The sequence below is a fragment of the Gymnoscopelus microlampas genome (genome assembly GCF_963454915.1).
Source record: "Gymnoscopelus microlampas genome assembly, chromosome: 19".
NCBI lineage: Eukaryota > Metazoa > Chordata > Actinopteri > Myctophiformes > Myctophidae > Gymnoscopelus > Gymnoscopelus microlampas.
The window spans coordinates 35,497,511-35,510,109 of record NC_139956.1 but is presented as its reverse complement, the minus strand read 5'-3'; the positions used below and the strand labels follow the sequence as shown (position 1 = coordinate 35,510,109).

The following is a 12,599-nucleotide window of genomic DNA, read 5'->3' as shown; positions in this document are numbered from 1 at the left end:
TAAAACTGTATCCATCCTCTTTGGGTCCAATCCTAACCTTAGCCAGGCTGAGAGCTTCACGATCAAAGTGGGTGATGATGTTATCACAAGAAAGGAGGAAATTACCTACCTGGGTTCCATCATGGAGGCAAACCTCTCCGGTAATAAAAACGCCGAAAGAGTGATCAAAAAGGTTAACCAAAGAACACGCTTTTTGAATAGGATTGAACGTCTAGTACAGAGTTCAGCAACTTGCTATGGGCCTGGTCTTCAAGATACACCACAACATTGGGATCCCCCTGTATTTGTCTAAATACTTCCTAAATGTTAATGAAGTCCACGATCATAACACCAGAGGCAGCTCCACAAATCATGTGCAACCCAGATTTGTCTCAACGAAGGGAATGAACTCGTTCTCATGCTATACATCAAAAATGTGGAATGCCCTACCAAAAGGAGTAAAGGAGTGTAAAACCCTACTCACCTTCAAAAAGATACACCTGCCTTAAAGATACACCTTCAGGAGGCTGCAATTCGAAAATGGCCCCTGTCTAAGTCTTAACCTACCCCCCCTACCCCCCCCCCCCCCCCTTTTCTTTTTTCTTATTTTGTACATTTTTTTTCACTCTTCATACCATAACCTGTAAGCTGATTGTATGACATTCTGTATAGTAGTGTGTATATCTGTCTGTCTCTTATATGTCATCATGATTTGTGTGCATGGGGTTCTCATCTTAAACAAGCTTAGTGCTTAATGAGACTCCCAGTTTAGTAGACCTTGTATTGTGAATTTGTTCTTCCATGTACTGATGCTCTCATGTCTTACTAAATAAAGTACATCAATCAATCAAAAACTCTCTCTCTCTCTCTCTCTCTCTCTCTCTCTCTCTCTCTCTCTCTCTCTCTCTCTCTCTCTCTCTCTCAAGGTTTTTTATTTAAAAACCTTGGCAGGATTTTGCCACTATGGCAGGATTGTGTCACTCCATGTGTGAAAAGCACTTAACAGGTAGCATTACACAAGCAGTATGACATACATAGTTTCAACAATGTATACAGGAATTCATATTTTTAGATAGACCTTTTATGATCCTAGGGGAAATCAAAACCAGCTCTATTTATTTGCAATAACTATACTGGTACTTGTTAAATTAAATGTACATGTGAAGATGTAAGTGTCCCTGTATTTGTTTATATGGATTTTAAAGGAGTAGTTCACCCAAAAAAACACTTATTTTCTATCAAATACACAACCCGTGAAGCCTTGAATTGATGGAGATTTTTGGGCGGTGCAACCGCCCCTATATGTGAGGTTTGGATATCGACATCCATTGCACCCCCCCAACCCTGCGCTGTGATTGGCCACCATTGTACCCCCCTAACCCTGCACCGTGATTGGGTTTCCTACCTGAGACATTAGCATCTTTCCGCCGGTCATTAAAATATTGGCTTAGGAATGCGACAAAAACAAAAAAAAACTCCATGAATTCAAGCCTTCATGGGGTGTGTAATTGATATAAAATAAGTATTTTTTTTTGGGTGAACTACTCCTTTAAGCAAGTTTCAGGCATGTAGAGGTCTAGGGCCTTTAACCGTAATAACCTATAATAGTGTGCACGTACATTTTATAGTCAGTATGATGCAGTTTTTGTAAGTCTTTAAGTAGGATATTGATGTCCTTTTGGCCTGCAACCATCATCAGGCTACACAACCAAACTCTAAGAATTTATGAGCACTTAAAAGCTGCACTGTCGGTTACTGGCTGTATTCACCTTATTCCTGGCCTTCTCCAGGGCGCCGCCATTGCCTCTTACAGGGGGCGCCATTGAGTTTTTCTCTGTGTGCTGCTCATAGAGTTAAAAATCACACCCTGTGTGAAGGTAGCGGCACCTTTGATACATTATGTCATCGATATGTGTTTATAATGTGTTTATAGCCATATGTCACGTGAAGCTTGACCAATCACTTTGTTGACGGGTCTGACCAATCAGAACGTTGACGGGTCTGACCAATCAGAACGTTGACGGTGAACACGGACAAAGTCAGGTATAGAGCAGGATCCGCTCTCGGCTAGCGCAGCTAAAAATCACACCCTGTGTGAAGAGAGTGGTGCCTTTGATGAGCCCCGTATTGATGTTGTCATCAATGTTTGTTTATTGGACATACATACATACGGACGGACACACGGACAAAGTCAGATATAGGAGTGGTTGGCACCATGCACTCAAAAATAATAGAGAGGGCATCCGAAATCCCCTCCCATCCACTTGCATTGAGTTGCTCACCCAACGCATGAAGAAAATTCACCCCTTCTTCCGGGTAGGAAATGTGGTGAGCGCGGCCTATTTGGGGCCACTGCGCATCACAAAAGTGACGCGGTTAGCTCTTACAGTACGTCCCGCTGGAGCCTGGAGGCACCGCCTGGAACTCCACGATGAATGAATTAACCATTGAGCTATGGTTTTGATAGATTAGCATGTAGAATAGATTAACAACGTGTTAACAACATCAACATTGTTCTTATGGATTCTTAGGATTAATAAAGTTAGCTTTTGTCATTTTGACAGGAGGCTCCTAACATTGACTTTCTGTACTGCTGTAGAGCATTGGCTCTCAAAGTGGGGTCCGGCGACCCCCAGGGGTCCTTAGGGGGGTACCAGGTAGCCTGGTAAACCCCTCCCTCGGGAAATCTCATTTCCTTTTGATTTCAGGAAGGAGTCTGGCCTACAGGCCTGTATGGGTGTTTCTCCACAGTTCATAACATACATATGAGATATATATTGTCTCTTCCCAGTGCTTGTGAAGACAATAATCAAACTCTGTTTGTGGTATTATCACTTAAAATAAAAGTATGGTTAAGTGTAATGACATATTTATTCAGTTTGAACAAAGTGCCTTTAACAAAATGTGGATCTAAATACAGAATGTATTATGTCAACACACTGACATATACTTTTGTGTGACATAGAGTGGCGAAAAAAGTTAAGATACCGAGAGACAGTATATGCAATGTGGCCCTCTGGAGTGAGTGTGGAAATATAGTGGCCCTCTCCATCATCAAAGTTGCCCCCTCCAGTAGATAGATGTAATGACTTGTTGAATCCACACATACGCATGCATGCACGCGCGCATGCACTCAGATCTTTTGATTGATACATTTTGGCTCAATCAATCTGTCCTTTCTATGAATTATTCTTTATTATTTAACTTTTATTTAACTTTTTGGTGTAATGGACAGTTGTGTCAGTGTGTTGTGTAACTTTTAGAGAGATCATGAAGCTACAGGAAAACTGTGCTCACTTCTAATGATAAAAAATTATTTGTTTTATTATTGTAGATATTTTAATTATGTTCAGGATTGTAATGCTAAAAAATACGAGTAAACCTTCATCATTGCTGTTTTATCACCATTACTGTTATTTGGTAGTTAATTTACAACCACGACATTATGCCAATATTATTCAGGTCATTTAAAAAAAATTATATCACTCAACACAAACAAACATCTTCGTGTGAAGGACCCCCAAATTGAGCTATGGATCTCCTCTAATAGCCAAATAGACAAACTTTATTTATTTTTTGCAATTCATGTTTTAAGAACATTGAATATTTACTAAGTAGGAATTTTACAGTAAAAGTGCATGTACCATAGCCTACAATTTTCAGTCAGATGATGTTTTAAATCTTCAGTATGTGCTGTGTGTGATGGTGTGGACCCAAAAAGCTAAAATTCATCAAAAATGAATATGAACCAAGAGCCCCAGGGTCATTTAATGACCTTTAGGGTGCGTTCGTAAACATAGCACTAAGCGCACTGGCCAACACAAACTAATAGGCAATACCCCAGATTGGCCAAATTGTCAAATATTACATAAGAAAGAGGCAAATATTGTGAAATAGCCGATCTACAAGCTCACAACACCTGTGGAACCGAGTCAAACTAAACGTAATGCCTACAATTCGAAGTGCTTGTCAGGGTGGGGGGTCCCCAGTTCAAATATGATTATTTTGGGGGGTTCCCAGTTAAAACATTATTATATAATTATTGGGGGGTCGCAGCCTGAAAGGTTTGAAACCCCTTGGCCTCCAGGGCCTACTACTGCTACACAACGATATCAAACAAACTTGGGGGTCCATCCATGATGTCATGAAATGAAAACAGGGATTGTGTGAAGCACCGAACTACATTACCCAGAAGCCACTGGGACAACGCCACGCCAAAGAAGACAGAACGCGACACCTGATTGGCTCTCCGCTTCCCCGGAAGAGGAGGAAGCGTATAAATTCCACAGCGTAGTGGGCGGGTCTAGAACGCAGTTTAAAACCAGAGCATTTCACCTGAAGAGAAGAAGATACAACAACCACCAATACTGTTATTATTATTATTATTACTATCTTTGTTTTTAAATATGGTGAGTCTCTCCTTTTTGTGTTGAAGGTTATTGGTTGATAACGCTCGGATAGAACACTCCTCTCACTCAAACAGTCCTTTAAAATGAACAGCCGGCTCGGCACTGCTATCGTTAGCTGCTATGTTAGCATGGGAATGCTAACAGCGTTGCCACGTCTGCTTATTTTAAGCGACTTTGGGCTTGTTTTTTTCTGTTAAGTTGCTTGTAAATATGGCCTTGCTTCCTTAAATGTAGTTTAAACCAGTGGTTCATGTCAAGGACCCCCTCCCCAGATTAATATATATATGTGTCCGTGGACCCCCCCCATCTGAATAACATTGTGTGCCATGGAACGCATTACCAAATTTCTTCAAATTCTTTCTTCAAATGTTACAGAAAATATTCCACATTTTTCACTTTCTCCCAAGATTTTTTTAAATGTCAGATCAACAGTGTCAGCTTGTCAGCTTGTAGATCTGCTGTGTATATCAGGCTTAAAGTGCCCATTTGGCCTTTGATAGTAATTTCTTTTTGGGCTTGTTTTCATAGACCCAATTGCTTATTTCTCTCGCAAAACCTGGCAACACTGATGCTTTAAAGCCACTGTGTAGAAAGTATTGATCAGGTTGATGGCTAAAAACACAGGCTAACGTTACCTTTATGTAATAACTACTTTAAACCTGGCGTCTTTGTTTTAGGGCATGTTGTTACTTATGCAACATTGGTTGCATTAAAAAAAAAAGGCAGATCTACACAGGCATGCAAAAGTGTCACTTTTCAGCTACAGTCACCTTTTTGAACCCAAATAGGGCAATTGTGTGACACCTGACCCGAAAGAAAACAACATGTTGTCACCTTTTTCACCTCGGGGCTGTTTGCATGCCTGTCTACAAGCCGAGGACACATTGCATTGCGACTGCGTTCGTGGGTTTGTAGATCTGCTAGTTTGGCTGTTTTCTCGCATTAATTTAACCACTTTACCCATATTTTACACGTTGGCAGATATATATATATTTTTTTTTTTAGAAAAATCTCAATTGTTTGGATTTAAAAACAAACAAAAAATCTCCCACAAATCTTCATCTCATCTGGTGGTCACTAGTTCAAAGCATTTTCTGATGGAGCTGGGGGGTCCGCGGCTAAATACATAATCAATTTGGGGGTCCTTAGTTGACATGAAAAAGTTTGAGAAGCAGTGTTTTCTAATGTTTCTCATTGTTTTCAGGCTGGTGGCAAGGCAGGTAAAGACTCTGGGAAGACTAAGACCAAGGCCATCTCTCGCTCCCAGAGGGCAGGACTACAGGTTAGGTTTTCTTCTTTTTGTTTTCAATAAATGATGATGCAACCATTGTTGGTTTACTGTCGATTCTTTAAAAAAAAGCTTCCATCAAATGACGACAAGAGCTCCTTGAATATCTGTTAAAAGTCGGGAAGAAGCCACGCTGTAGTACTGAGTTTAACTCTTTTGTTTCATTGATCTTAGATGGCATGTTATTGTAGACTGATGCAGGTTCATTTGTTGACCTGGCATCCTGTAGTTTGTATAGTTTCAATCGGTGTTGATTTTGATCTAGTTTAAGTCATAGTCTTTTGAATAAAATTCCTTTAGTTTTAGTCATCTGAAATGTTTTGGTTTTAGTACAAAATATCATCAGGTTTTAGTCGACTAAATCTGTCGACTAAGCGTGCCTTGATGCCGTCGTAATGCCCGATTTTACACTTGGTTGCATGCTGAAAATAGCAGATCTACAAGCTCCCGACGCGTTGTGAGTCATCTGAAAATCTGCTATTTTCAGAGTGCAACACCCGAGGGCAACCAAACATAAAATGTTTTTGTTCTACTGGATCTCTTCTCCACTAGTCCCTCACTAACATTTCAGCCTAGTTTTTACTAGTTGACGAAATTGTCAATATATTTAGTCTTAGTCCTGTCAGTCTAAAGTGTAGACTAGGGATCTTCAACCTTTTTAGGCCAAGGACCCCCTAGCTGAGAGAGATGAAGCAGGGACCCCCTCTATATTGTATGAAATTGTGTTTCAGATTTAACTTTTTTCGTTTACTTGGTCTGCTCTTTTTTCCCTCTACACCAAACACCGCTTTGCCAAAAAATAGCCGATCTACAAGCTCACAACGCCTCGCAGCGCGAGGCGTTGTGAGCTTGTAGATCTGCTATTTTTTGGTGAACTTCTCCTTATATTAGAAAAGGGATGCTAGGGTTCAAGTGGTTAAGGGAAAAAATATATATATTATCACACAAAAATTTGGTGGACCCCCTGTAGTAACTCTGAGGACCCCCTAGGGGTCCCGGACCCCCTGTTGAAGACCCCTGGTGTAGGCTGATAATGGGTTCTTGGGTTACCTATGATCCTAGATCACTATTTCTATGCATTTGCTGGATTACCTCGTGTTAACCATACGTACTGCAAGTCACTCTAGATTGCCTAAATTGTAATGTTTCCTTTTGTCTCCTTTTATTAGTTTCCCGTGGGTCGTATCCACAGACACCTCAAGTCCAGGACCACCAGCCATGGCAGAGTGGGGGCCACAGCCGCTGTGTACAGTGCTGCTATTCTTGAATACCTCACTGCTGAGGTACATGGAACGTGATATAAATAATACATAACGATTTATATAGCGCTTTTCTAGGTACTCAAAGTCTCTTTACAGAGCAGATATAAAAACTTCATTAGAACAAACTAGTTAAAAAGGTTAAAACTATAAAGGAAAGGTAAACAAAAGGTTGGGGTTTTATGTAGGGAATGCGAGTCTGAAAAGGTGGGTTTTTGAGTGGTTTTAACCCATTAATACCTGGAACGCATCTGTGCCACTTTAGATTTCTTTGGCTATTCAAAAATAGCAGATATACAAGCTCATAGCGCGGCACCGAGTGCCGCGCTATGAGCTTGTAGATCTGCTATTTTTGAAAAACCTTGATTTTTAAAACCTGTTAGCATTTAGAAAACATTTTTAAGAATAGTCTCAGGTCTTAATGCCTTAAACATGGTGGGGGCAGCTCTGATGTGAGTTCCACAGTGAGGAGGGGGCAGCCGTCGAGAAGGCCCCGTCACCCCAGGTTTGCTTATTTGTCCGGAGGGCGTCCAGGAGGTTGGCATCACCCGACCTGAGGGAGTGGGAGGGGGCGTGCCGTTTGACGAGTAGAGCTGTAGCGGGGGGCCTGGTTGTTGAGGGCCTTGTGGTTTTGTTATAGGATATTTGAAGTGCCTCCAGTTTGCTAGCGTTGTCGGGCCGAAACCTTATCTCCATATTTTATAACTTTTTGTGCTTTTTTTTTGTGTAAATCAATGCCCTACTTGATCATACCACAAAAGTAGCAGATCTACAGCCTCGAAAAACCACGCGAAGCGTTTTGAGCTTGTCTAGCTGCTACTTTTGCCACATTTGATTCCTGAAAAGTAACAGTTTTGGACAGATCAGGTTTCCACCCGACAGACGATATGCAACAGGCCACATAACCCCCCATGATGGGTTTCTATCTCTGGGAACCCAATCTACAATATAAAAAACCCAGGATTTTTCTAACTATGACTAAGCTAGGACCAGATGTGCAACTCATTCAAGGCCTGCATGATTGAAAGTAGATATATATTTTTTAAGCCTGCGGTTCTCATTTAATTTATGTGGCTCAAAATCTTGATCGCGTGCTGCACAAACAGAACATGATAACAAAACAATGGTGCGAAAATACTTACTCTTAAATATCACATGTCATACATGCAGTATATGAGCCCACTTGGTCTCTTTTGTGTTGAGTGATCTTTCAGCTTATGTTCAACAGATAAGACTAATTTATACTCTGTTGTACACAACAAAATGGCCCAGATGTACACAAGCATCTCATCCGGCACCTTGTGAGCTTGTCGATCGGCTATTTTTGGTCTGCAATGCATAGTCATAGTTGCTAGTATAACTTGGGCCTCCATTTCAGTACACGCCCCTAGAATCCTGTCCTTGCACGACTTGACTTGAAAAGTTTGGTTTTGGTTTCGGACCATGACGGCGGCGTGCAGTCTCAAGCAAACTGGAACCACGTGAGGGACCAGCGGGCGCACTAGAGCGAGCGAGTTGCCGTCCCGAACGTTGTGGCGTTCGCTTGAGCCTACTCAGCGCCGTTAAGTTATGTACTGATAGGCACAGAATCGTAAATCATGTTGTGGGGACGCCCAATGAATGGTCTGATAAATCGTGGGAAGGTCAGTATATCGCCTACTTGCCCATTCAATGGTCTGATAAAACATGATAATCTCCCTTCAATGCATTGATAGCATTCGAAGCCGGTGGTCCTTTGCACTGTGTGATCTGAAATTTACCGGTGCTTTATTTTGGTGACCTCTCAGGTTCTGGAGCTGGCAGGGAACGCGTCCAAGGACCTGAAGGTGAAGCGTATCACCCCACGCCACTTGCAGCTGGCCATCAGAGGAGACGAGGAGCTAGACTCGCTCATCAAGGCCACTATCGCCGGTGGTGGTAAGTATTGTTCAGTGGAAAACCTGCTCTGGCTGTGTTTTATCACACGGCAGGATGTACACAGTGCCTTGTATTAAAATGTGCTGGTGGGTGTCACAAACTTAACTGCTAGTTATTTAAACATCCCCCATATGCACCCCTATATGCAACACTATACACTCTTACTGATAAATATTTGTAAATGATGAGATGGAAAACCATGTTCACAGCACCCAACAAAGGCACGTGTGTGTGTAATGGCTGCATTACATTAGAGTTTTATTTACTATTAACCATTTGTTGCAAGTGCAACAATGTTGAGGAGACAAACCCCAAGAACTGTTCTGTTATACCTATGTTTATGAGATGTCTTCGGATGCACCGATGAATTGGCTGTATATTGGAATCAGCCATTACTTGCCTTGTTGCCTGCCAAATAAGATGACATTCACAGATGCCATTGGCCGGTTTATGTTTCATAAACATGATTTATTTGCGATAAGATGACATTCACAGATGCCATTGGCCGGTTTATGTTTCATAAATATGATTTATTTGTGATAAGATGACATTCACATACATTGGCTGATGTTTAGGTTTCATAAATGTGCTTTATGTGACATATTTCTCATATCAATTTTTATCAGTTTGCTTGACACAAAAGGGCTAATGAATGACAAGTTATAAACAAAACATCTGAGTAACGGCCAAATTGAAATCTTATTTTAAACGTCTGTATCAGCCCACAATTCCGATGTGTTTCTCAGTCGCCCAAGTCAGCCACGACTGATCTCAGTCATGTGGATTCCATAGAAGCCAGCATGTCTATGGAAGCACCTAAAATAGCCAATCTACACTGTGATCTTGTAGATCGGCTATTTTCATTTCATCTGGTCATTAGTCTCGAATAAAGAGTATTTGAAGTGTTCAAACTAAGTAGCGTCTTCCATAAACCCTAATGTTCTCGGGTATTTCTTAAAAAGCACATTTTAAAGCCTCAATCTATAATTTATTCAACTGGTTGGCTGTCTGTAGAACAGCAAGAACATAAGGTTTAGAACGATGATGCCTAAAAGAAGTATTCTAACAAACGTTTCAGTCATGATGTTTTATTTAGCTTTATTCCATCACACTCATGCATTCTGTGTGTTTCTTTTTTACAGGTGTCATCCCCCACATCCACAAGTCACTGATTGGGAAGAAGGGACAGCAGAAGACCGTATAACCAATGGCAGTGCCGTGTGGAGAGCGTTTGCCATCTCAACGTTTCATTTTCTGAATAATTCTCTTCATCCTCCTCCGACAGTGACTGCCTTTTTTCCAGTCATGATGTTGCACTGATGTTTTTAAGTACAGTTGTACACCTTTCAGGAGCTGAAGAGTGTCTGTTTGAGCTCCCATCTTATCTTACTCACCCTGGGGTACTATTTTTTTAATTTAAAAGTGGCTTCAGAGAAGCTCATTGGTTGATTTGTTTTATTGGTGATGTTACTAAACTTATGTTCTGCTTGAAACTGTGTTCTTAATGTTGGAATGATGGAATAACTTGCACAGTCCTACCTGTAGACCGGTGGGGAGGGGTCTAAGGACCCTCTGGGTTCTTACTAATTGAACCAAATGGTCCCTTAAATGTCGATTTGGATCTGGCTCCGTTTGTACAGTACAAGGCCTTGAAATCTAGACTGTTGTAGAGGTGGTTTCTTAGTGGCAGCAGCATTAGGTTCCTTGGGTGCTGCCATAGCTGCTTGCCTTTGGACTGTGCAGTTATTTCTGTTTCATGACGCGTTTTCCTCAGGATGGGGAGGGCGAGGGGCAAAAAACATGTTTTTGTGGCGTTCCCATACATTGTGTTTTTTAATGTTCTGCAGTATTGCACATTGACGGGTTTTGTCACGTTGCTCATAAATGGTATTTTCATTCAAGTCGCCTGTCTGAGCCGCTGTCTTCGGTTGCAATGTTTTTACTAGAGTTACTCGGGCGTGAACACTTTTTGGTCATGGTTTTAATTTTGTTTACAAGGAGAATGTTGGACGCCGGTAACCATGTGGTGATATCACGCAACCGGGATTACATTTTTAGGTGATATGGATGTACTGTTGTTCGTTGTAGGCTACTCGAGCCCGATTGATACCTCGTCCTATGGCAGTAGTTACCAAAAATAGCCGATCTACAAGCTCACAGGTTGAGGGTTTAAGGTAGCGGGGCCGGGGGGGGGGTGTCAAGGTTCATCTGCATCGCAGTCTCTGAAGACCATGGGTGGGTTTCTTGTGCCTGGGAGTTTGGGTTTTATTTAGCGTTGTGACTGAAAAGACCAATGCTGTGACACAGCAACTCGGCCGCAGATGTCACACGTGTAGTTGGATCCCGGTGGTGTCCTGTTATGGCTTCCTCTTTGAGGTCTGCAGGTTGACCATGATTCCCAGCTTTTAGAGACACAACTTCAGACGGTAGTGTCCAAGCAGGCATCTGTCCCACAGTCTCCCTCATGTCTGTCTCTTCACAGTAGTGCTCAATGTTCATAGTCTTAACAGCCATGAGATAAATGTGTTGACGTGGACAAGGAGATGCCATTTCCCCAGACATGACTCGATCAGCAGTGTCTTAAACCTTTCCTAGTCCTCAACGGTCTCTTAGTCGGAAGTCCAGTCCTCCTAGTACGTGGGTCTTTCCATCCACCACACTTCGTGCTTGAGGTTGTAGCATTCGAGGCCTGAGTTTTAAGATTGGGGTTAAGATTAGAAAAGGGATAAGGAATGTGTGTAGGGGAAATTTGAAAATGATTTTTATTAGAATGCTGTGTTGGGCTTTGATTCTGGGAGTCGTGTGCTTGTAGATCGGCTATTTTGGTTGCAGGGCACTCTTTTACGGAGTGTAAATTGGACATTACGGTTCACATGCAAGTTATGCACGACATGGCATGTTCAGGTCTTGGAGTTCTGATCTGATGAAACACTTATTGTACATGACTGTGTTTTAATTCCTCAATAAAAGCTGGGCAGCCACTGGAATGTTGTCTTGTTCATTCACATCTACCTTAAATGTACAAGTCTTCAACGATGGCATGAAAATGTATTCTGCTTATTTCAAGTCTCCAATGTTATCACTAAATACTTACATCTTGTGTACAGGAGTAAACAAATCGTAGTTCCGGTCCCTCAGACAAATGTAGTTGCAACAGTACAATCGTTTGTTTAAATTGATGATCAAGATAATGTAGCAGTGGGCACCTCGTATTTCTGGGCACTTTTTTGCATTTTATTATAAATGATGAGCCAAAAATATATATTTCACACACAAGTTGCTACAAAACCTGTGATATCCAGTCATTTCTTGGCTAAACAAGCTATTGAAGGCTAAATTTAGGTCTGATCATGATGTACCTGCATGTTCACATAAACTCCAACTTCTCTCTCTTTAAAAAAAAAAAATGGGGGTCCTACTGGACCTGTAATCAAGATGAGAGAATTACCCATGTCTGCCTTAAATAATTATTGAATGTATTTACTAAAATATTGCAGTGTAGATGGTTGGTGGTTGGCTGAGAACATTTGAAGCATCCACTAGATGGCACTACAACCCCATAGCCTACAGATATGAAACACAAGCCCCCAGCCAAAAGAAATAATGCACAAAGCTTTCTAAGGCAGAGGTTGTCAAAGTGGGGTCCAATAGTCCTTGAGTGGCTCCCTTACAGTTCTAACAGTGTACAAATGGACCCCTGGGGGTCCTATGAAATAACAGGTTTCAAAAGCACTGGATAACAACAGT

The 12,599-nt window shown here is 41.6% G+C and overlaps 1 protein-coding gene across 1 annotated transcript; it reads left to right on the top strand.

The window, feature by feature from the left end:
- The first annotated feature begins 4,274 nt into the window (after window positions 1-4,274).
- On the top strand, window positions 4,275-11,833 carry LOC311035045 (histone H2A.Z). Its single transcript, XM_084043124.1, has 5 exons — window positions 4,275-4,388; window positions 5,593-5,670; window positions 6,846-6,959; window positions 8,723-8,852; window positions 9,995-11,833. The coding sequence occupies exons 1-5, from the start codon at window positions 4,386-4,388 to the stop codon at window positions 10,054-10,056; spliced, it is 387 nt and encodes a 128-aa protein (XP_083899250.1). The 5' UTR covers window positions 4,275-4,385; the 3' UTR covers window positions 10,057-11,833.
- The last annotated feature ends 766 nt before the right edge of the window (window positions 11,834-12,599 follow it).